This window comes from Stegostoma tigrinum, chromosome 26 (genome assembly GCF_030684315.1).
Source record: "Stegostoma tigrinum isolate sSteTig4 chromosome 26, sSteTig4.hap1, whole genome shotgun sequence".
In the NCBI taxonomy this organism is placed as follows: domain Eukaryota; kingdom Metazoa; phylum Chordata; class Chondrichthyes; order Orectolobiformes; family Stegostomatidae; genus Stegostoma; species Stegostoma tigrinum.
The window spans coordinates 25,921,565-25,944,934 of NC_081379.1; the positions used below are offsets into that span (position 1 = coordinate 25,921,565).

Genomic DNA, 23,370 nt, shown 5'->3' on the forward strand with positions numbered 1-23,370 from the left:
AGGAGGGCAGTTTTTTAAAAAAATTCCTCTGCATTTATCTTTTACACACCTGTGAAAAAGAGCCACTTTATGGAAAACTGTGTTACAAATGGTAAACAAAAGCCATAGATACATATGGTAAAAACAAATCCAAATAAAGAAATAGCTGCAGAGATAATGGGAACTGCAGATGCTGGAGATTCCAAGATAATAAAATGTGAGGCTGGATGAACACAGCAGGCCAAGCAGCATCTCAGGAGCACAAAAGCTGACGTTTCGGGCCTAGACCCTTCATCAGAGAGGGGGATGGGGGGAGGGAACTGGAATAAATAGGGAGAGAGGGGGAGGCGGACCGAAGATGGAGAGTAAAGAAGATAGGTGGAGAAGGTGTGGGTGGGGAGGTAGGGAGGGGATAGGTCAGTCCAGGGAAGACGGACAGGTCAAGGAGGTGGGATGAGGTTAGTAGGTAGCTGGGGGTGCGGCTTGGGGTGGGAGGAAGGGATGGGTGAGAGGAAGAACCGGTTAGGGAGGCAGAGACAGGTTGGACTGGTTTTGGGATGCAGTGGGTGGGGGGGAAGAGCTGGGCTGGTTGTGTGGTGCAGTGGGGGGAGGGGATGAACTGGGCTGGTTTAGGGATGCAGTGGGGGAAGGGGAGATTTTGAAACTGGTGAAGTCCACATTGATACCATATGGCTGCAGGGTTCCCAGGCGGAATATGAGTTGCTGTTCCTGCAACCTTCGGGTGGCATCATTGTGGCAGTGCAGGAGGCCCATGATGGACATGTCATCAAGAGAATGGGAGGGGGAGTGGAAATGGTTTGCGACTGGGAGGTGCAGTTGTTTGTTGCGAACTGAGCGGAGGTGTTCTGCAAAGCGGTCCCCAAGCCTCCGCTTGGTTTCCCCAATGTAGAGAAAGCCGCACCGGGTACAGTGGATGCAGTATACCACATTGGCAGATGTGCAGGTGAACCTCTGCTTAATGTGGAATGTCATCTTGGGGCCTGGGATGGGGGTGAGGGAGGAGGTGTGGGGACAAGTGTAGCATTTCCTGCGGTTGCAGGGGAAGGTGCCGGGTGTGGTGGGGTTGGAGGGCAGTGTGGAGCGAACAAGGGAGTCACATTGTTTTCTGAATTAGTTGATCTTTGCAGAAACAATGTTCAGGAAAAGAACTGCCTTGATTCTATAATCCGGAAAAGAGTTCATTAAAAGAAATCATTCCACGTTACTGCTTGACAGCTGAAACATGTGGATGCCTAATGACTAAAATAGTCAGATTTGGTAGTGTTGGCTATTGTGGTTAACAATTTGACAACACTATCCAGACACGTGGTCATTTTGACAAAGTGAATAGGTATCTTAGTGGTAGTCGCTGCCTTCAGAAAAGATGACAAGCATAAAAGAAATAAATTTCCACGTACTGCTTTTTGCCATCATTTACATAATATTCTTACTATGAGCAACTGTTCAAAGTAAACAAAGATGGATCATAATAGTTTCAGGTAGAAAACAGAAACTCCTGAATAAAGTGTGAATAAATTGGCATATTCTTTATTTTCAAGACAATACCAAATTGAGTCAACTACAATCTTTTGAATGCTAATATAGTTATTAACACAAAAGATAAAAGCTATTTGGTCATTTTCAAAGGTCATCGGACCTGAAATGTTAATTCAGATTTATCTCCATACATACTGTCAGACATGCTGAGACTTTACAGCAATTTATCTTTTTGTTTCAAATTTTCAACATGCATAATTCTTGCAGATTTTTTAAAAAAAGCTGCTTGGTACTTTTGGTATGTGCACCCACTAGGTACAACTGTTCTATATAATCCATTTCTCAAGGTACTGTAGATTTATCATTTAACTGCTATCAACATCAAGCTCAACTCCTTAATGTTCTGTAATATAATCCCTACTCTTACTTCAATTCAGATATTCACCGAGCTTTCAGAGTACTAGCTGACAATGTTTATTGTTTTGTATCACAATCTATTTAAAATGCCGAAATGCTACAAATTTAGGCAAGAATTCTTATTCTTCTACTCTTCAGTCTACACTCAGTTCACAGAATTCTGATTCCAGTTACAGTAATCATTCTTTCCAGCATTTCAAATATTTGAAGGATTTGCCATACCCATTTTACTTCAGCTAATGAAGGCTAAAGACTTTGCAGCTTCGAGTCTGAAGTCCTAAAACTATACCATTGCTATCTTCTGAATACTCTCCAAATAGTCAGCGTTGAATATTGTAGAGTTTAAGTATTACAGCCTGTGGGCGAACCCTGAATTCAAAGATCACTTTCTTTAACTTGTATATTCGTAATCATTTAAAAGAAAGTGCTATGTCAGTCACGTTGCAAATCAATATACCAAACATTGTATATGCACAAATCAGAAGTTTCCACTTTGAACAGAATTTATGGCAATAATGCAGATTTAAGATTGGAGAGATTTCTTTTAAAAACACAAGCTCATTGACAGTGAATACTGTCCCGAAGTTAGTAAAATATTATCACATTTTCTACTTGCCATGTAATGCCAAAATACGTATGCAGTAATATTTAAAATGTTAGCGTTTTTCATTACTACATTGAACAACAGCCCACTCGGTCAGTATTATGTTTGAGCTCAAAGCTAATTGTACGCCGGACTTCTATAGACTTTGAAGCAACCTTTAACCATTTGACCTTTAACAAAACATCCACACAAATTAAGTCAAATTGACTTTTTGAGAATCAGATCAATTCTCAGCCAGTATGCAGGACAGCAGCAGTCATTGTTTTTTCTTCTAAAAGACTAACTGCAGGGGTGTACAATTTTGCTCCTCAATATTTTTGGTGAAAACAAAATGGAAAACACTTATTGGACTGCTCTTGTAATGAATCAACATGATTGAACTGCATTTCTGCATTTTAAATGGCATTGTGGCTTGTGAAATCGCAGCCATGTTCTTCTACTAAAACAAAACAACCAAGTGGGTATGCCCATATCAGAAAGAAAAAACATTTTTAAACCATTAAGCTAGAAACTCTGGACTAGTTCAAAGCAATAACATCTTGCACTTAAGACAGTCAAGGGTCCCAAGGGTCTTCAGGACTGCAATCAGGTAAACACTGACGATGTCAAAGGAGGTGTGTGGATATATGACTAATGGTTAAACAGGTAGGATTTCAGAAGCATCTTAAAGAAGTAAAAGGTCCCTGAAAAGAAATTCAGCACATTGGGTCTTCAAGTGTATACATCCAATAACTAATGGAGAAGGCGGCAAAATCCTTTTACTTGTTCTTAGGATGTGGTTTTCACTGACAAAGCCAGTATTCAACAACCATCTTTAATTGTTTTTCGGAAGGTCATGGTCAGCCACATCCTTAACCACTGTAGTCTGTTATAAATACTCCCAGTGCTGTCAGATAGGGTGGTCCAAGATTTTGGTCCAATGAGGAAGGAGGAATAGTGATCAACTTTCCTTGTCCTCCTAAGCAATACAGGTGCAGTTTAGGAGTTGCTGTTGAAGGCAGCTGAGCAAGTCACTGCAGTGCTATTTGGAAATAGTAAATATTGCAGCCTTTGCACACAAACAGCACATAAATCAACCACGAAGGAGGAAGCTCTTTTGTGAAGCAGTTAAAGATAGCTGGCTGAGGACACTGTCCATAGGAAGTCTATTGTTGATACCCTGACAATGAAGAGTCACCAACAACCACGTCCATCTTCTGTTTTGCTCAGTTAGGACTCCAGACAGTAGACAATGTTTACTGATTGCCATCAATTTAATTTTACTGTGCCTCCTCATTGCCATACTCAGTCAGCTGCTGCTTTAATGTTAATAGCAGTCACTCTTAACTCTGAAATTCAATTTTTCGTCTATGTTATAATAGGACTGCAATATGGGCTAGAGTTGAGTGCTTCTGGCAGAGCCCAATCTGAGTATCAATAAGTGATCAGTGAGTAAATGATGCTGATAGTACAGTGAACAACACCTTTCATAACTTTGCTAACATTCAAAGTAGTCTGTTGAGACAGTAATAGGCCGAAATTGAATTCCCCCTGCATTTTGTAGACACAAACCTGAGCAATTTTCCATTTGTCAGGTAGGGGTCCATGGACAGTTATTAGAATAGCTCAATTACAGGCCAGAGGCAATCAGTGCCCATAGCCTTTGCTGCATCCACTGTGCTGAGTGTTTAGTTGCTATCACAGAGTGAATGGAATTGAATTAGCTGAGATTTAACATTTGTGATGATGGAGATCTCAGGAGGTGAATGAATAAATTATCCATTCAGCACCTGAGTGAAGATGATTATGATGTTGTTTATGGAATCTGGGTATTGTCGGTTAGGTTGACATTTATTGCTCATGGCCAGTTGCTCCAGAGACCTTGAATGAGTTGCATTCTTCAACTGCTTTAGTCGGTGTCCAGGAGTACCCAGGCTGTTGCAAAGAGTTGCATGTTTTTGATCTAGCAACAGTGAAGGAACAGGATAAAATTCCAATTCAGAACAGTGCTCGATTTGGAGGAAACTTGCAGATGGTGGTATTCCCTTGCCCTCCTTTTGACAGGCACTGTCAAAGGAGCCTTTATAATTTACTGCAGTGTATTTTGTTGATGGTACATACTGCTGACGCTGTGCATAGGTAGTGAAGATAATAGATGGGGTGCCAACTAAGTAGACTGCTTTAGCCTAGACCCTGCTTGCCAGAAACAGTGCTCATTCTGGAATTGTACGCATCCAGGTAGTTGAGGGTGAGTACGCCGCCACACTCCTGGCTCGTGCCTTGTGGACTGGCTTTGGGGAGAGAGAGGGTAAATTGCCTGCTGTAGAATTCCAGGACTGTGACCCGCTTTTGTAGAAAGTGCATTTATAAGCTGAGCCCAGTTCAGCTTCTAGCCAACGATCACCTCAATTGATGAGGGTAGGACATTCAACAATGGTCATACCATTGAAGGTCAAAGATCAATGGTTAAATTCTCTCTTGTTGGAGATGATCATCCACTGGCACTTGAGTGATGCAAATGTTCTTTACCACTTATTACCCAAGCCTAAATGATGCACAGGCACTGCTGCATTTGGACACAGACTGCTTTAATATCGGAGTCGTCTCAAACGGTGCTCAACATGGTGCAATCATCAGTGAACATAGAGAAGATGGTTGTACTTCTGACACCACCTTCAGGAACTCCTGCACTGACGTCCTTGAATAGAGGTGATTGACTTCCACCAACCACAACAAACTTCCTTTGAAGATAATAAAATGTGAGGCTGGATGAACACAGCAGGCCAAGCAGCATCTCAGGAGCACAAAAACTGACGTTTCGGGCCTAGACCCTTCATCAGAGAGGGGGATGGGGTGAGGGTTCTGGAATAAATAGGGAGAGAGGGGGAGGCGGACCGAAGATGGAGAGAAAAGAAGATAGGTGGAGAGAGTATAGGTGGGGAGGTAGGGAGGGGATAGGTCAGTCCAGGGAAGACGGACAGGTCAAGGAGGTGGGATGAGGTTAGTAGGTAGATGGGGGTGCGGCTTGGGGTGGGAGGAAGGGATGGGTGAGAGGAAGAACAGGTTAGGGAGGCAGAGACAGGTTGGACTGGTTTTGGGATGCAGTGGGTGGAGGGGAAGAGCTGGGCTGGTTGTGTGGTGCAGTGGGGAGAGGGGATGAACTGGGCTGGTTTAGGGATGCAGTTGGGGAAGGAGAGATTTTGAAACTGTGCAGTTGGGGAAGGGGATCACACAACCAGCCCAGCTCTTCCCCCCTCCACCCACTGCATCCCAAAACCAGTCCAACCTGTCTCTGCCTCCCTAACCTGTTCTTCCTCTCACCCATCCCTTACTCCCACCCGAAGCTGCACCCCCATCTACCTACCAACCTCATCCCACCTCCTTGACCTGTCCGTCTTCCCTGGACTGACCTATCCCCTTCCTACCTCCCCACCTATCTTCTTTTCTCTCCATCTTCGGTCCGCCTCCCCCTCTCTCCCTATTTATTCCAGAACCCTCACCCCAGCCCCCTCTCTGATGAAGGGTCTAGGCCTGAAACGTCAGCTTTTGTGCTCCTGAGATGCTGCTTGGCCTGCTGTGTTCATCCAGCCTCACATTTTATTATCTTGGATTCTCCAGCATCTGCAGTTCCTATTATCTCTGAAACTTACTTTGAACTTGGTCTGACTGCAAGCAACAGAGTTTTCCCCTCAAATCTCATCGATTCAGAGACCTAGAGGTTCAGGTACATAATTCTTTGAAATTTGCATCGTAAGTAGACAGGGTGGTTAAGAAGGCGCTTAGCACTGTTGCCTTCATTGCTCAGACTTTTGAGTATAGGAATTTGGATGTCATTATGAGGTGGTACAGGATGGTGAGGTCTCTTTTTGAGTACTGTGTGCAGTTCTGGTCACCCAGCTATAGGAAGTATATTATTAAATTGGAGAAGGTTCAGAAAAGATTTATCATTCTGTTGCCAGAAATGGAGGGTTTGAGACAAAAATAGGCTGGGACTTTTTCCACTGGAGTGTAGGAGGTTGAAGGTTCATAAAATCATGAGGCGCATTGAAAAAGTGAATAGCAGGCGTCTTTTCCCTTGGGTGGGTGAATTTGATATTGATTAGATTAGATTCCCTACAGTGTGGAAACAGGCCCTTCGAACCAACAAGTCCACACCACCCTGTGCAGCATCCCACCCAGACCCATCCCCCTATAACCCACACACCCCTGAACACTATGGACAATTTAGCATGGCCAGTCCACCTAGCCTGCACATCTTTGGACTGTGGGAGGAAACTGGAGAACCCGCAGGAAACCCACGCAGACACAGAGAGAATGTGCAAACTCCACACAGACGGTCGCCTGAGGCTGGAATCAAACCTGGGTCCCTGGTGCTGTGAGGCTGCAGTGCTAACCAGAGCCACCGTGCCACCTCATTGGAGACATAGTTTTAAGGCAAGAAGGTGTTTTAAAAAGGACATGAGAGGCAACTTTTTTTTAAAAACGTGGTTCCTGCATGAAATGAGTTGCCAAAGGATGTGGTAGCTGCAGGTGCAGTTACAACATTAAAAAATATTTCAGTAAGTACATGAGTAGGGCCAAATGCAGACAAGCGGGACGAGTTTAATTTGGGAACATGGTTGATGTGGACTAGTTAGACCGAAGGGCCTGTTTCCATGTTGTATGTCTATGACTCCTGTTTTACTTGAGATCCTTCATGACCCCCTTTAAATACTACCTTGATGTCAGGGGCAGTCACTCTCTCAACTCTGAAGTGCATCTCTTCGTCCATATTTGGACGAAGGCCGCAATGAGGTTAAGAGATGCATGGCCATGGCAGTATGAAAACAGTGTCAGGGAGCAGGTTACGAATCCTTTGCAAGTGCTGTTTGATAGCAGCGTTGATCACCGTTTCCATCACCTTGATGATTGAGAATAGACTGACAGGTTTGCAATTAACAGGATTGGTTTTATGCTGATTTTGATGGACAGGATATACCTGGGGAATTTCCCATAATGTTGGATCAATCCAATACTGTAATGTACTGGAACAACTTGGCTAGGGGCACGGTTATTTCTGAAGTACTTAAGTTTTCAGTTTTATTGATGGAATGGTATCAGGATCCATAAATTTTGCAGTGCCTTCAACCACAAACAGTCTAAAAGGTCTACAGCACTGTAAAAGGCCTTACAGCCCATCAAATCTGCATCGATCAAAAACAAACACCTAGTTATTCTAGCCCCACCTTCCAGAACTTGGCCCATAATCTTGCATGCTTTGGCATTATGCAAAAACGCAACTAAATATTTAAATGGTATGAGGATTTCTGCCTCTCCCACCCTTAACAGCAATGAATTCCTGGCTCCCGGAATCCACGAGATTGAAAAAAAAGTTATATCCCCCGCTAAACCTCCTGCCCCTAAGCTTAAATCTATGATCAGTGATCCCTCCACCAAGGGGAATCTTATACATTATCTTTAGCTTCCTCTACTCCAAGGAAAACAACACTAGCCCATTCAATCTCTTCACAATTAAAACACTCCAGCCCAGGCCACATCATGCTAACTTTCCTCTGCACTCTCTCCAGTGCAATCACATACCTTCTATAGTGTGGATTCCAGAACAGCGCACAATATTCTAGCTGTGGTCTAGCCAACATTTTATACAGTTCCAGCATAGCCTCTTGCTCTTAAACTCCATGTCTCAGTTAATAAAGGCAAGTATCCAGTTTGCCTTATTATCTACTTTGTCTATCCATCCTGCCCACTTTAAGGTGCTCTTGATAACATGTGGAGTGAACTAAATTGGTTTAAGACTGGAATTTGAGATGCTGGAACCTCAGGAAGAGGCCAAAAGTGGTTGGCACTTCTGGCTGAAATTGGATGCAGACTCTTCAGCCTGTTTAAGCATTTAAGTCCTGTGTTATAGTCTCACCCAGTTAGCAATTCAGTTTCAGGCATGTCTTCTACTGTTCCTAACATGCAGTCGCACACTCTTCATTGAAGTGGTCCCCTGATTTGGTGCTAATGAGAGAGGACATGGCAAGAAAATAAGGTTGCAGATTATGTCGGAATGCAATTCTGCTGCAAATGATAGCTCACCATAACTGATGAAAATCCAGTTTTGACCGATTGTAAATATTCAGAATCTATCCCATTTGGGACAGTGATAGGATGTACTAAGTGTGACGACAGGATTGAAATAATCACTTCATGCAACACTGTCGTGGACTGGTGCATCTGAAATAGATAAACTGGTATAGGACAAAGTACATTTTCCCATTAGTTGGTTCCATCACCACCTACTGCAGATCTGTTGTGTCAGCTTTGCCCTTCAAGGCCAGAGTAAACTAAATCAGTGGAGGTGTTACCAATCCACTTGATGATGGACAGAGATGTTTATGAGACAGAAGACTTTGTTCCAAGTAGTGACGAGCATGGAAGAAAACTGGATCTTCAGCTGGCAAGAAGGGACAATCAATAGGATTCTCCTAGCCCATATCTAATGTGAAGCCTCAAGATTTTGTGGGGTGCAGATTCAAAAATGACAACTCTCAGTCATCCTTCCCCGACTGGATACAATTGTGACATGTCATCTGCTGGGTCTGTCTTTCATCTGAGATAGAACATACCCAGGGATGATGGTGGAAGAGTCTAGGCACTGAGTGAGAAGCCTATTTCTCTGAGTAAACCTATGTTCAGCTGACATTCCATTAGTCTACAGTATAGTTCTCAATTTTGGCACAATTCTTCAGGTGTTTGAGAGGAGGACTTTGCAGAATTGTGTGGACTGGTCTCCCTTTGTAGTAGCCAAATCTGATGCCTAACTGATGGCAGGCAATCCATCAGGTTTTATTCTTATTACACCGCGTCAGAATTGAGGCGTTAGGCAAATGAGAGGGCAGTTTGAAGACTTAACTGGTAAAAGTGGGAGATATTCTTCTCTAAAGGTCAAGATGGGATTTTATGAGAGTAAACAGTTTCACAATCATCAAAACTGTTATTCATTTTTCATTCCAGATTTATTTAACTCACTGCATTTAAATTTCTGATCTAGGAAATGGAATTTGAACTCAGTGTCTTGAAGTTTTGAAGGATGAAGGATTACAAGGATTGCGGCAATGAAGGGATTCGAACACAATAAAATGTCCTATTTAAGACACCAATCTGTGGTTGCTTGTAGTCCACCAATGAACATGAGAACGATGGTTAATTTGGTACAAGTGGGGAGACAGGTAACGGCATTTAAGATAGAATGGTGAAGAGAACACTGAATCTGGCAGAAGATATAGGTGAAGATTTCAGTGATAGATGGACTGAGGCAGAGCGAAGAAACGCAAAATTATTGAAGTAGAGGTAGTTTGCCTTGGCAATGAGCAGGGTATGGGTTTGGGACCTAGCGCTAGTCAAGAACAAGTCCAAGGTTGAAATAATTATAGATCTGCCTGGCCAATGTTCTGGACTGGGAATTACGTCAGTGGAGGGAAATGGAGTTTGTAGTGGGGATTTGCAGAATGATTGAAATTAGGGCAACCAGTATACTCTTTTGTAGCTCTTTCATGGCTTAGTGAGGCCTGTGAAAACTGAGAAAATAAAAGAAGAATAATGTAGGAACAAAAACAATGTTGCTGGAAAAGCTCAGTAGGTCTGGCAGCAGATGTGATTTTTTTTTCTTCAGAGTTAATGCTTCAGGTCCAGTGAGCCTTCCTCAAACTCGAAATGTTGACTCTTTTTTCCTTCACAGTTGCTGCCAGACCTGCTGAGTTTTTCCAGCAACTTTGTTTTTGTTCCTGATTTATAGCATCCTCAGTTCTTTCGGATTTTATGAAGAATACAGTAGCTTGTCCAAAACACTTAAGTTTAACAATGCATCTTCGGGTCAATCCAGTTTGAAAACAGGGCAACCACACTTCCATGCTTATTAGTGCAAATAAGAATTTGCACTCCACAATTCCTCATCTGTTGTAACTAGATCATATCTTTAGTGAAATAGGTCCTGGAGAAAACTCAAGGAATTTCTTTTTTAAATGAAGATGGTACCTTGAGAAGTTTGGAGTGTGTGAAGTGGTATGTGTTTGCACAAAGTATTTACCTGGGTATCTTTGTTCAAAAAATTGTTTTACTTCTGATTTAGTCAAAAAAATTACTGGGCACAACTGATCATACAGATGATCTATTGTCATAACACACTGGTACAAAAATATATTGCTTATGGTAGAATGTGGGCTGATATTTGACTCCAATATAGCAATGCCCAGTTTTAAGATAGATCTTCAGGCAAATGCTCTGCTCAGGCAATTTTTTGAGCAAATGAGGGACAAACTGAAAGTTATGTTAGTGTCAACATCTCTCATACACTCTCATCAATGGGTTAAACAGAACCATTAGGAGCAGCGAAGGAGCAGACTGTATTTGCTCACTCAGTTAAGGCAGGGTGCACGGATTTAGACCTAAAAGTAAGGACATATCAGAAACACATTTCCTTGATAAAAAGGATGTTTGGTTATTCAACGCATTGAGATCTGATATTGCCAAAATTTAATTCTAAAGCGTACCTGATGCTACTAAAAGGAAAAAAACCTTCATACACTAATAGACGTTTACTTTGGTAGGGTCAAGCATTATAATAAAGTTAATCATACTGACTTATAGTTTTGGGTACATGCTGATAAACTGAATGGAGTTCATCAAAACAGTGAAATCCATTACCCTAGTGTCTTCTAACTCCCTCTGGAGTTTTTCAGCTTTGGTCTTTTCAAAGAGCAGGCTCTGTTCAAGCTCCTTAATGCGGGCATGCTCCAGTTTGGTCTGCGTCTGTTAGTAAAAAGGGAGAGGAAGAGAACACACCAGTGCCACCATCACATGCCAGCACGACAGGAGGGAGCCACATGCAGGCTTATCCACCAGCACCTTCTGCCTTTTATAACAGTTAGGAAAGCAAAAGGTAAATTGGACACAAAAATAAGGATGGAAGGAAACAGAAATGTTTGATGAAAAATTGTACCAAAGGTACAGAGGAAAAGATAAAATGGGGAATTAAAAAAGGAAATACAGTTTTAAAAAGGCAGATTCAAGTTTCATGCAGACAGTGTATAGTTTTAAATATCATCATAGTTCAAATCAGAACAGTTAATACTCAAATTTAGTTTAATACTGTAAACCCCTTTGTGTTTAAATATAATTAGTTTAACTAACTGAAATCAAATTTGAAATTACACTGAAGGTAACACCAAGAGCAGAGAACAAGAATAAACTTGTTTTACTTGTTACTTTTAATATCAATTAAACTTTTTGTCTGTCATTGGGTTATATTATAATTAAAAAGTATATTTCTCAGAACATTTTTGTTTGTAGAAGAGGAGTTTTCAATGCACCCGAGTTTGGAGTTGGTCATTTGTGCACACAATTGCAAGAAAAAAAATTGAAACTAGTCACATGCCTCCCTGTAAAGTCTACAAAAAACTATTTCAGTATTTTTCAAGAAACAAGCAATGGGGATTAACTGGCCATGATTGTGTCCAGAATATCCTTTACAGCCTCAATTGATATGGGCTTTGTTTTACAAGCTCAGATTTCACACACAGATCATTGCCCAAAGGCACACTCCAGAGTTCAAATGACAACAATACAAAGCTAATAAAATGTGAGGCTGGATGAACACAGCAGGCCAAGCAGCATCTCAGGAGCACAAAAGCTGACGTTTCGGGCCTAGACCCTTCATCAGAGAGGGGGATGGGGGGAGGGAACTGGAATAAATAGGGAGAGAGGGGGAGGCGGACCGAAGATGGAGAGTAAAGAAGATAGGTGGAGAGAGTGTAGGTGGGGAGGTAGGGAGGGGATAGGTCAGTCCAGGGAAGACGGACAGGTCAAGGAGGTGGGATGAGGTTAGTAGGTAGCGGGGGGTGCGGCTTGGGGTGGGAGGAAGGGATGGGTGAGAGGAAGAACCGGTTAGGGAGGCAGAGACAGGTTGGACTGGTTTTGGGATGCAGTGGGTGGGGGGAAGAGCTGGGCTGGTTGTGTGGTGCAGTGGGGACCGCGTCTCCCGCATTTCCCGCGACACATCCCTCACACCCCGCCCCCGCCACAACCGCCCCAAGAGGATCCCCCTCGTTCTCACACACCACCCTACCAACCTCCGGATACAACGCATTATCTTCCGACACTTCCGCCATTTACAATCCGACCCCACCACCCAAGACATTTTTCCATCCCCTCCCCTGTCTGCTTTCCGGAGAGACCACTCTCTCCGTGACTCCCTTGTTCGCTCCACACTGCCCTCCAACCCCACCACACCCGGCACCTTCCCCTGCAACCGCAGGAAATGCTACACTTGTCCCCACACCTCCTCCCTCACCCCCATCCCAGGCCCCAAGATGACATTCCACATCAAGCAGAGGTTCAACTGCATCCCTCAACCAGCCCAGTTCGTCCCCTCCCCCCACTGCACCACACAACCAGCCCAGCTCTTCCCCCCCACACACTGCATCCCAAAACCAGTCCACCTGTCTCTGCCTCCCTAACCGGTTCTTCCTCTCACCCATCCCTTCCTCCCACCCCAAACCGCACCCCCCGCTACCTACTAACCTCATCCCACCTCCTTGACCTGTCCGTCTTCCCTGGACTGACCTATCCCCTCCCTACCTCCCCACCTACACTCTCTCCACCTATCTTCTTTACTCTCCATCTTCAGTCCACCTCCACCTCTCTCCCTATTTATTCCAGTTCCCTCCCCCCATCCCCCTCTCTGATGGAGGGTCTGGGCCCGAAACGTCAGCTTTTGTGCTCCTGAGATGCTGCTTGGCCTGCTGTGTTCATCCAGCCTCACATTTTATTATCTTGGAATCTCCAGCATCTGCAGTTCCCACTATCCCCAACAATACAAAGCTATTGTTTACCTCAAGTTACTTTGTAAACCTTCCTCCTGCAATACAGTGATGACTCTGTAATCATTTGATAGGGTATGAGAACACAAGACACAGAAGCACCATGATAACGAAATGTGAGGCTGGATGAACACAGCAGGCCCAGCAGCATCGCCGGAGCACAAAAGCTGACGTTTCGGGCCTAGACCCTTCATCAGAGAGGGGGATGGGGTGAGGGTTCTGGAATAAATAGGGAGAGAGGGGGAGGCAGACCGAAGATGGAGAGTAAAGAAGATAGGTGGAGAGAGTGTAGGTGGGGAGGTAGGGAGGGGATAGGTCAGTCCAGGGAAGACGGACAGGTCAAGGAGGTGGGATGAGGTTAGTAGGTAGGAGATGGAGGTGCGTCTTGGGGTGGGAGGAAGGGATGGGTGAGAGGAAGAACAGGTTAGGGAGGCAGAGACAGGTTGGACTGGTTTTGGGATGCAGTGGGAGGAGGGGAAGAGCTGGGCTGGTTGTGTGGTGCAGTGTGGGGAGGAGGCGAACTGGGCTGGTTTTGGGATGCGGTGGGGGGAGGGGAGATTTTGAAGCTGGTGAAGTCCACATTGATACCATTGGGCTGCAGGGTTCCCAAGCGGAATAGGAGTTGCCGTTCCTGCAACCTTCGGGTGGCATCATTGTGGCACTGCAGGAGACCCATGATGGACATGTCATCTAAAGAATGGGAGGGGGAGTGGAAATGGTTTGCGACTGGGAGGTGCAGTTGTTTACTGCGAACCGAGCGGAGGTGTTCTGCAAAGCGGTCCCCAAGCCTCCGCTTGGTTTCCCCAACGTAGAGGACGCCACACCGGGTACAGTGGATGCAGTATACCACATACCTTCAAAATCTCCCCTTCCCCCACCGCATCCCAAAACCAGCCCAGTTCGTCCCCTCCCCCCACTGCACCACACAACCAGCCCAGCTCTTGCCCCCCCCCCGACCCACTGCTTCCCAAAACCAGTCCAACCTGTCTCTGCCTCCCTAACCTGTTCTTCCTCTCACCCATCCCTTCCTCCCACCCCAAGCCGCACCTCCATCTCCTACCTACTAACCTCATCCCACCTCCTTGACCTGTCCATCTTCCCTGGACTGACCTATCCCCTCCCTACCTCCCCACCTATACTCTCCTCTCCACCTATCTTCTTTTCTCTCCATCTTCAGTCCGCCTCCCACTCTCTCCCTATTTATTCCAGAACCCTCACCCCATCCTCCTCTCTGACGAAGGGTCTAGGCCCGAAACGTCAGCTTTTGTGCTCCTGAGATGCTGCTGGGCCTGCTGTGTTCATCCAGCCTCACATTTCGTCATCTTGGATTCTCCAGCATCTGCAGTTCCCATTATCACTCACACAAAAGCACCATGCCAGTCAGCAAGCCATTTGAACCTGCTCCACCATTCAGTAAGATGACGACTGAACAAGTTATGGCCTTAACTCCACTTTCTTACTAGTTATCCTTAATGCTAAATTCCCTTGTCAAATCAAAAGAAATCTGTCCGACTGAGTCATGGAAATATTCAACAGCCTAGTCTCGCTATTCTCTATGGAAAAGAATTCCAAAGACCAACAATTCAGACGAAATTCCTCATTTTTAATTTAAGTGAGACACCTATTATTTTGAAGCTCGGCACCTTAATTAGATTCTGCCAAAACAGAAAACATTTTCTCAGCATGAGCTCTTTCAAGTCCCTCAGAATTTTACAGTCTTTCAATAAGATCATTTAAGAAAGATCAACCTTCTCATAAGACACCCCTTTCAACCCAGGAATCAGATGAGTGGACCTTCTTTGAACTACTTCCAATGCAAGTACATCCTTTCCTGAAAGTCAGCAAACTGTACACTGTGCTCTAAGTGGTATTGCTAATTCCCTGTACAGCTGTAGCAAGAAGTCCCTACTTTAACACTTTATTCCCTAGAAGTAAAAGATCAACAGACTATTTGCTTCCTTAAATGCATGCATTAACGGCATGCTAACAATTCACGATTTATGTACAAGAACAGTCCATCCTCTGCACCACTGCGTTTTTCTGTCTCACACTGTAAATAATATTCTGCTTTTCAATTTTTCCTGAAAAAGTGGGCAAGTTCATATTTTCCCACATAACACTGCATCTGCCAACTTATTGCCTGTTACATAACCTTTCCATATCCCATTACAGATACTTTGTAGCCTCGTCACAACTTGCTTCCCTACCTTGTCTCAGCAGCAATTATGACTACAGTACAGTCAGTCCCTTTATCCAAGTGATTAACTTAGATTGTAATTAGTTGAGGGTCCAATTTTGAGACCTGTGGCAATCCTCTAATTATAGGTGGAAAAGACCCATCTTTCCCGATTATTTCTTCTGTTAGATAGCCAATCATGTAGCCATGCTAATATCATTCCCAACACAAGTTCAGAATAATTTGCTGAGTTCCTGAGACAATTCCAAAATCCATTAATAATTTTAATACTGAAAGATTTCAGCTGTTTCAAAGTCATCAGCTTCTCTTGCCAGCAAAATAGAAAATCCAATGTAAGAATGCTGCTGATAAGCTGAAATTCCACACTGATAACTTCAGATCAATAATGCATCCAAACTTGTTGCATGGATGTGCCAAGCAATCAGAGCATTGACAAAAGTTTGGAAAATAATCAAAACTGGATGAGTCATCATGAGACATTAAGATCTCTCTATGAAAAGACATTCAACTATAGCTGAACCTGGATGAAGGTGAGGTTGAGACCTCAAGTTGAAGACCAGGGTGCAAAGTAGACAGTGTACGTTGTGACAGACTGGAAGATTCCGATATTAAGTTTGTCCACCATTCTGAAACAGTGTAACGTGCCAGAACAGCTGACAGGTAGGTAATCTCTCCCTTGCTAGAATGAAGCACAGCTCCTTCTCCCAACACTAAAGAAGCTCTCCAAACAGGGTTCAAGACAGTCCAAACAGGGAATTCTCCTCATCTCTGGCCCAATCCTGCTGGAAAAAAGGAGTTCCTTGGGTAAGAGAGCTGGGTCACATGGAGTTCATCCATAGTGACAATTTACTGATCTGTTTCAAGACAAGGCATAGTCTTTCACTCAGTAAGCTTTGAGATAGGACACTTATGGTAGCAATGACAAATTATTGCCTCCAAAATGGTCTCACCCAAAAATTGAAAAAGTGTGCATCAGAAGGGGTCTTTAGTATGGATGACAGTTGAACTGACAACCACCAGACCACTCTTTGATGTTTAATGGCAAAATGTGCAATGGTGGTAAACAAAGCAACAAATGGGTTATTGTTATGGCCTGCACCACTAATGGCATTGAATAGAGAAATTCTTGTGGTAGTAAGCTCAAAAAGTCACGCTGCTTCACAAATGTCAAGACACAACTCATGCAGTAGGAGGCTAACATGAATGACCTCCAGCATTTTTGAGGCAGGGATTGAGAAAGTGGACAATAAACATCAATGAAAGACAAGGAAGACCATCATTACAGACAACTGCCCATACACTGACAACTCTGGCCTCGGAAGCATTAAAACGGAGGTTCACGCTTCATAACACAACAGCCAAGATCCACTCAATCAGATGGTGATTATACATCTGAAAACCCACTACCACTGGGCCAGGGAGGCTCTCCACAGAATTTACAACTCGTACAGTCAAAAATATCAGGTATTTGCCCTGGTCTGGTCAATTATCAAAACTTTATATGGGATTTTCAATCAATCAATCATAATATTGCAGGGCAAGAGAAAATCCACAACAATTGAGTGATTTCTAAAGATCGTCTAATGCAGGAACTTCTGCAATATACTACATAGAGGAGCATTCACTGATGACCTCAATTTCTGACCGTAGCCAGAAAAATCTCCCTGCAGTTTCACATGATAAAGAACAGTGAAACTTCCCAGTCTCACTATTCCAATATCATTACAATCAAAATCATCATTACTGGAGTAAATAAAAGGTTAGCAGATTTCCTTTTCAATGTAACCAGTAATTTCCTCAAAACAGTATACATGGGGGTATATCATTTCACAGGTTTTCTTGCCCAAAGTGAGCAGCTGCAGAATTGAGGCCCATGATGCAGAGGAGGCTAAAAAATAAAAATGGTGTCTCCTTGCAAATTTCACAATAGCGTACAACAGTGGAGTGGTAGATCAGAAACCAGGAAAGATAAACCAACAACCACTAATCACATCACAAGGGAACCCACACCAACTAAGCACTTGAAATCTTATGGGAGGCACGGAACAGTTATAAAATGTCTCCTTGAATTGATGAATCAAAACTCAAGCTTCTGTACAAACTCAAAAATGAAGGAGAAATATGCTAACACATACTTTTTATTTAGCTTTTACAAGCATAAGTTAAATATCTGGGTATTATTTGTAAAATGAAGGAGCAGTAAATTGTACTGAAAGTGGTGCTTAAGTGGTAGATCGATTTTAAGCAACAGATGACAAACAAATAATGGTAACAATCCTGTTTTTGATTAGGGGTTTACAGCATAATCACTCAGCACAAATATTGCTTTTCATTCTTTGCAGCTGTGAAAGCAACATGCATAACAGTAGGTCAAGACTGAGAAATCGGTCAGTACAGTTAGTTTGGCAATTTGTTCCAAAGTAGTATTTCAAATTGCTCTGATTAGAAACTATTTTAAACAGTGGATGTCTTCACAATTGCTACACCATGTACTATTCTCTATATTAATCTAAAACTCTCAGGAGAAAGTATTTATTACAACTTTGTAGTTTAAAAAGTAACAAATTCAGCACAATACTGTGTAAAAGTCCCTGCAATCTTTTTAGAAATATGGCCACAATGCGACACCAGTGTCAAAGCTATCAATCTGGTGTTTAACCACTTACCATACCATCAAACCCATTTTGATTCATCTCCCTTTCAATGTACTTTTTCAATTTTAAAAAGGAAATCATTACTTTTCTTGCTATTTTTCTCTCTCCCTGTAATAGTTCAATTATTTATGGAATATGGACTGAAAAGCCCTCTCAATCATCACACTTGGTTTGCATTAGTCATGCATAAATTTTGATAAGCCTCAGCTAGCAACCTGATTGTGAAAGTCAATCAAGTCATACACTGTTCAGTCTGTTTTTGCCTTCTTTTGGCAGGGTTACTGGACAAAGATCAGTAGTAAATACTGGTCAGTTCTCCCCACCCAAAAGGGAAAGTCCCACACCAGCTGAGAACAGTCAACCATGCAAACCCTGGATTTAACCAGGAGATTTTTTGAGTGGAACAGCTCAGCTATGTACTGTGCAAAGGTCATTGAGGCATGGGGAAGACAAAGAATTTTTAAAAATAGTACACAATAAAGTAATGCAAGATTCATTTATTGCTCTGCATTAAATCATTAAATGCTCAAGCCATTGGTTTACTGGTGTTCTATATAATTAGATCAACAACTTATTAAATGCGCTCATGAACAAGTTGTCAACTATAACTTTTTTTTGTTTACTTCTGGCCAGTATTTTGAGACAATAATATCACTTTCTATACTGATGCTCTGAAATAATCTCCACGTTTCCACAGATCAAAATAACTATAATATTTTATACTACAATACATTGAGCCAATTCTGGTTTTGAAGACATCCAAAGTTTCCAGTAAAACTGGCAGAATTTGGTCCAAAGAGTTTCTATAACTTGCTTCTAAAGTCTTTAGCTCGCCCAGTTCTGTTTCTTATCCTATTCCATTACATTTAATTAATTTGTGCACAAAATTCATGAAAATTAAATCAGCAAGTGATCAGATTATTTGTATACACCACAAATACCATTTAAGCAAATTACAACATATGTTCAAAATTTATTTTTTAATGGTTTAAAAGATTATATTCATACTAATGTGCATTTTTTGGTGATTTTTCTTGAATATAAATGTTAGGTTTTTATACTTCTGACACAATCATTTCCAATTTATGCTATTCAAAACCGGTATTTAACTAAACTGACAATTAATATTTAAATCAGATGCAAAAATCTCAATGCATTTCCAAATTAATGAAAACGAATGTGGATCAATGACTTTTTTGAAATTTATTCATACCACAATCTTGAGTCGTGATGCTTCGTTTCTACTTTGAAGTTTTTTTTAAAACACTGCTATAAAAAAGTCTATGTACTTTAAATGCTTATTTCATTGCAGAACCATGAAAAGTCATGGGTTAAAACTTAAAGGACAATAAGCTTTATCTTCAAGTTGAGAAACTGGTTAAAAGGCAGACTTCATAGCAGTATTTAAAATTTTTTTTTAAAAATCATATGTTTTATTATACAGTTAATCCCACTTTGGTTCTCTGATGCTTCACAGATTCCACCTTTTCCATAAATCAAATATTGTAATTCCAGGATACCGAAACTTTTCAGCTACCAATGACCTTTCTGTGTTAACAGTCACAACACTCAACAAATAGGGGAGATACTTTGTAGTGTTAATGTAAAGGCTTCTTTTTACAGTTTAATAGTGAAATACTGACAGGACTCATTCAATTCACAAAACCTTAGCTGGAACTTTGGCATCACTTCTTTTATGGGATTGATTTTCCACTTCATAATAAATTAGCTGAAAAAGTGGCCTGTGCTGACTTCCAGGCACCTTGAGCCATTAACCTTTCACTCTCAACAGACCATAAACAAATTATCTAATTATATCCATTTAATCTTCTGAGAGCACAAAACTGTATGAAGCACCTTAAAAGTTCAAGATCTACTGGATAGCTCTCAACAGTTAGCAAAAACTTGTGATTTAAAAGAAAGTTAGGCAAAAGCTCCTAAGTTCCATATGTTCTGTCATACCTCATACCACTATGATTTGAACATCTATAAAGAGAACAGGGACAACCTCCTTGTTTATAAACAGACTAAATTATTTCTGATTCATTGAACCAAAGGCTGCCAGTTTTAAAAATTCAGCTCAGATTTCCATATGTTTGAGTACCCAAGTTGAGCAAAGAAATTATAAAGCAGCAATGGAACTGGTTAAACGCAAAGAGAATAAACTTTTTTCTCGAAGAAATAATTACATCACCAAACCGTTAATCATTTAAAACTAATCTCTGTGGTGACAATGTTAGATTATAAACCGTGGATTAATAATTTTTTGCCATCACTACAGCCACCAAGCCACATGTGTCATGGCAAACAACCCAATCATTCAACAGCAATTAATCTGAAATTTTCTATTACATAAACCCCAATTAGCTCTTAACCAGCAGTTATCAGTTACTGATAGGAACTGTTCACACCTCTCATCCTTTTTTAAAAAAAATATAAGAAAGTATTGGCGACATCAGGATCATGCTTTTTGGATACCTGAATACTGGCAGCTAAAGTTTTTAAAACAGGAAATGTCAGTAGTTTCTGAATCACCACCATGTCAGGTTCACATTCTTTGCAAAACATGTTTGTTTACCTCTAAATCACCTTTGGTAATGGACTCTTCCTCTACACGAAACTGAAGATCCTCCACTTTCCTGTTGATAAAAAAAACATTCCTTGAAGACACAATTTATACCATTAAGGAGAAAGAATACCATATCCCGAAGTTTTCAATGCTCATCCAGAAGGCAGTGAGAACAGCATAATCAGAAAACAAGTCTTTTCAATTCACATAAAAAAGTAGAAATTTGCCATGAACAGAGTGTTTGAAGTTTTAAGATTAATTAAGCTTGAGTCATATCAAATAAAGCTTCACGTAATTGACATTAACTTTGGTGAAGAGTCACTATTGTCAGTTCCTTAAAATACCTATATAGTGTAGTTTTATGATATGCTCGCACAGAAGTCACTTGTTCACAACATACTGAAATTCATCTTAGTAACTGGCACCTTTTTTCTTCCTCTAGCTGGTTCAGCAGCTCCACCTTCTCTCTGTCAGCAGCCTCGACCAGTGCTCGTAACTGGTCCATCTTTGTCTCCATCTCCAATACATGCTGCATGAAATGAAAGAAATTTCAACATTGTTGGTAAATATATTGCAAGAAGTTCATTAAAACGTTTCCAAAGAAATCCATGAAAGTGGAGAAACGAGGGGCAGGGAGTGAGAGCTCGGAGGGCCTCCACCCTTTCCATGCTGGGCCCTTCCATCAAGCACTATGCAGATTGTATTCTTCTCGTGCATATTAAATTGTGTTAATCTGTGTCAAATTTCTATTATACATTCTACAGTTGTAAACTCAGTTAAGCTCACTGCCTTAATTCCTTACCTGCTCATGACCTGTCCGAAGTAATGTGAGCTCCTGTTCAACTTCTCCCACATGGCTAGTTGCTTTAGCAACTTCTGCCCTTTCCAGATCTCGTTCAGCCAGAAGCTGCTCAATATGTTGCTGCTTTTCTTTTAAAGCCTCCTGTAATGCAGTGGTACCTGAAATTTTTCTTGCATAGCGCGAGGATGTTTCTGTTAACTGGAAAAAATCAGGTTAACATTTCAGTAATTATAATTATTTTTGTGTATATTGTGGCAGATTCCTTTTTCATTGGATAACTCAGTTTATCCCCTCTGTTATACTACCTATCATCCCAGTGTTTTGCAATGCGATTCCCAATGATGCAGCTAAGATGAATGCATGAAACAAAACCATGAACTATTGCAAATACTGTGATCTGGTTGATTCGGAAGAAACAACATGCAACCGGAGAAAAAGAAATCAGAAAGAAAATTTGCAATATTTACACCTGCTCTCGTGGTTGGAAAAATATGTAACCATTCAGTGCTGTTAAGGGCAGTGGTGCCATTTTAATAATCAAGATAAAATAGTTATTTGGTTGAAAAAGAAAAAAGCTCTTGCTGTTACTTATATCAACAGTTTGCAAAAATCCAAATGAGGAACATTCAATCATCCTAGTATCAATGGCCATTAAATATCGAAAATGTTACTTAATTGCACAATGTTGGGGAAAATGTACCTGCAGATGGCACCATGAACATAAAGTTACATTGACTATTGTTACGCGATAGGGCCAACCAACAGAAATATTATCGTCTAACTTGAAAACAACAAAGGATGAACAAGAAGGAACAAAACTAAGTAAACATTATAAACCCAAGTACAATTCTGTAACCACATACAGGAGCAACGGAGTGCATCGAGAAAGGGAATTTAAGTGGCAAGTCATAAAGGCAGTGAATAGCAGAGCAAATTGAACACAAAATTTCATACTTTAGAATATAGAGACAACCAACAAAAAAATTTCCAGCACCAAACATATAAGCTAAAACAGGATTCACAGTCGAAGATAGCAGTAATTCACATTAACTATAGAAAAAAAACTGGTAAAGAAATCAGAACACGATTACAAACTGGCTGCTCCTCTCCAACACCCTCAAATGACATTAAAATTGGTACTGGCAAACAAGTCTTGCCATCTTCCCAAATGACTTTTGCTCCACTGAGGCAACAGTACCGACTCTCTGTTCTGAACATAATTTAAAATTTAGCATAAATGCCATTTCACAACTTCACAAGTATAGTACAAAAAGGTTTTGAGATTAATATGAATTTCTTACCAAACCTGAACGACTAGGTCTACCACTGATAGAAGAGGCCATCGAGCTCAAAGAGCTTATGGATGACGCACTGGGACTGCGCTTAAGATTTGATGGAGTGGCTACTATTTTTCGTACAGTTGTCTTGGCTTTAGCTGGTGTTGTGGAGGGAAATCCAATTTTGGTAACCTTGTGAACTGGTGCAAACAGACCATACTTCGTCTGGCATTGAAAATATCTGCAACAGATAAAAAGCATTCTTTTTAAACCTTTACTTTTAAATTAGCGCAATTAACTTTTTAAAGCTTACCTTTTTAAGATGGGGCTCGTGTCAACTTTAGCCCATAGAAGGGGAAGTTTTTGCATCAAACTTCAATATTCTGCAAACAGTTCTAAAGTTCTAAAATGCATAAGCAAAATTCAACGGAGGAACAATAGGTGCTGAAGCTGGATGCTCCACTGGAGATAGCGTTATCATAAACTCAGTGGGATAGTGCACTAGAAATCAAGCCCCATTACTCCCAGAGTTG

General features: G+C 41.6%; 1 protein-coding gene across 4 annotated transcripts in view; it reads right to left on the reverse strand.

The window, feature by feature from the left end:
- Positions 1-23,370, reverse strand: part of LOC125464015 (CAP-Gly domain-containing linker protein 1-like) — a 146,652-nt gene that overhangs the window by 74,740 nt on the left and 48,542 nt on the right. For 3 of the 4 annotated variants that reach the window (XM_059655060.1, XM_059655059.1, XM_059655058.1), the window contains exons 5-9: positions 22,862-23,078; positions 21,561-21,758; positions 21,184-21,287; positions 20,768-20,828; positions 11,165-11,269 (exon numbers count right to left, since the gene is read on the reverse strand). In XM_059655060.1, the coding sequence (XP_059511043.1) occupies positions 11,165-11,269; positions 20,768-20,828; positions 21,184-21,287; positions 21,561-21,758; positions 22,862-23,078 (685 nt within the window). The remainder of the gene's footprint in view (positions 1-11,164; positions 11,270-20,767; positions 20,829-21,183; positions 21,288-21,560; positions 21,759-22,861; positions 23,079-23,370) is intronic. The other variant, XM_059655062.1, reaches the window with a different exon arrangement.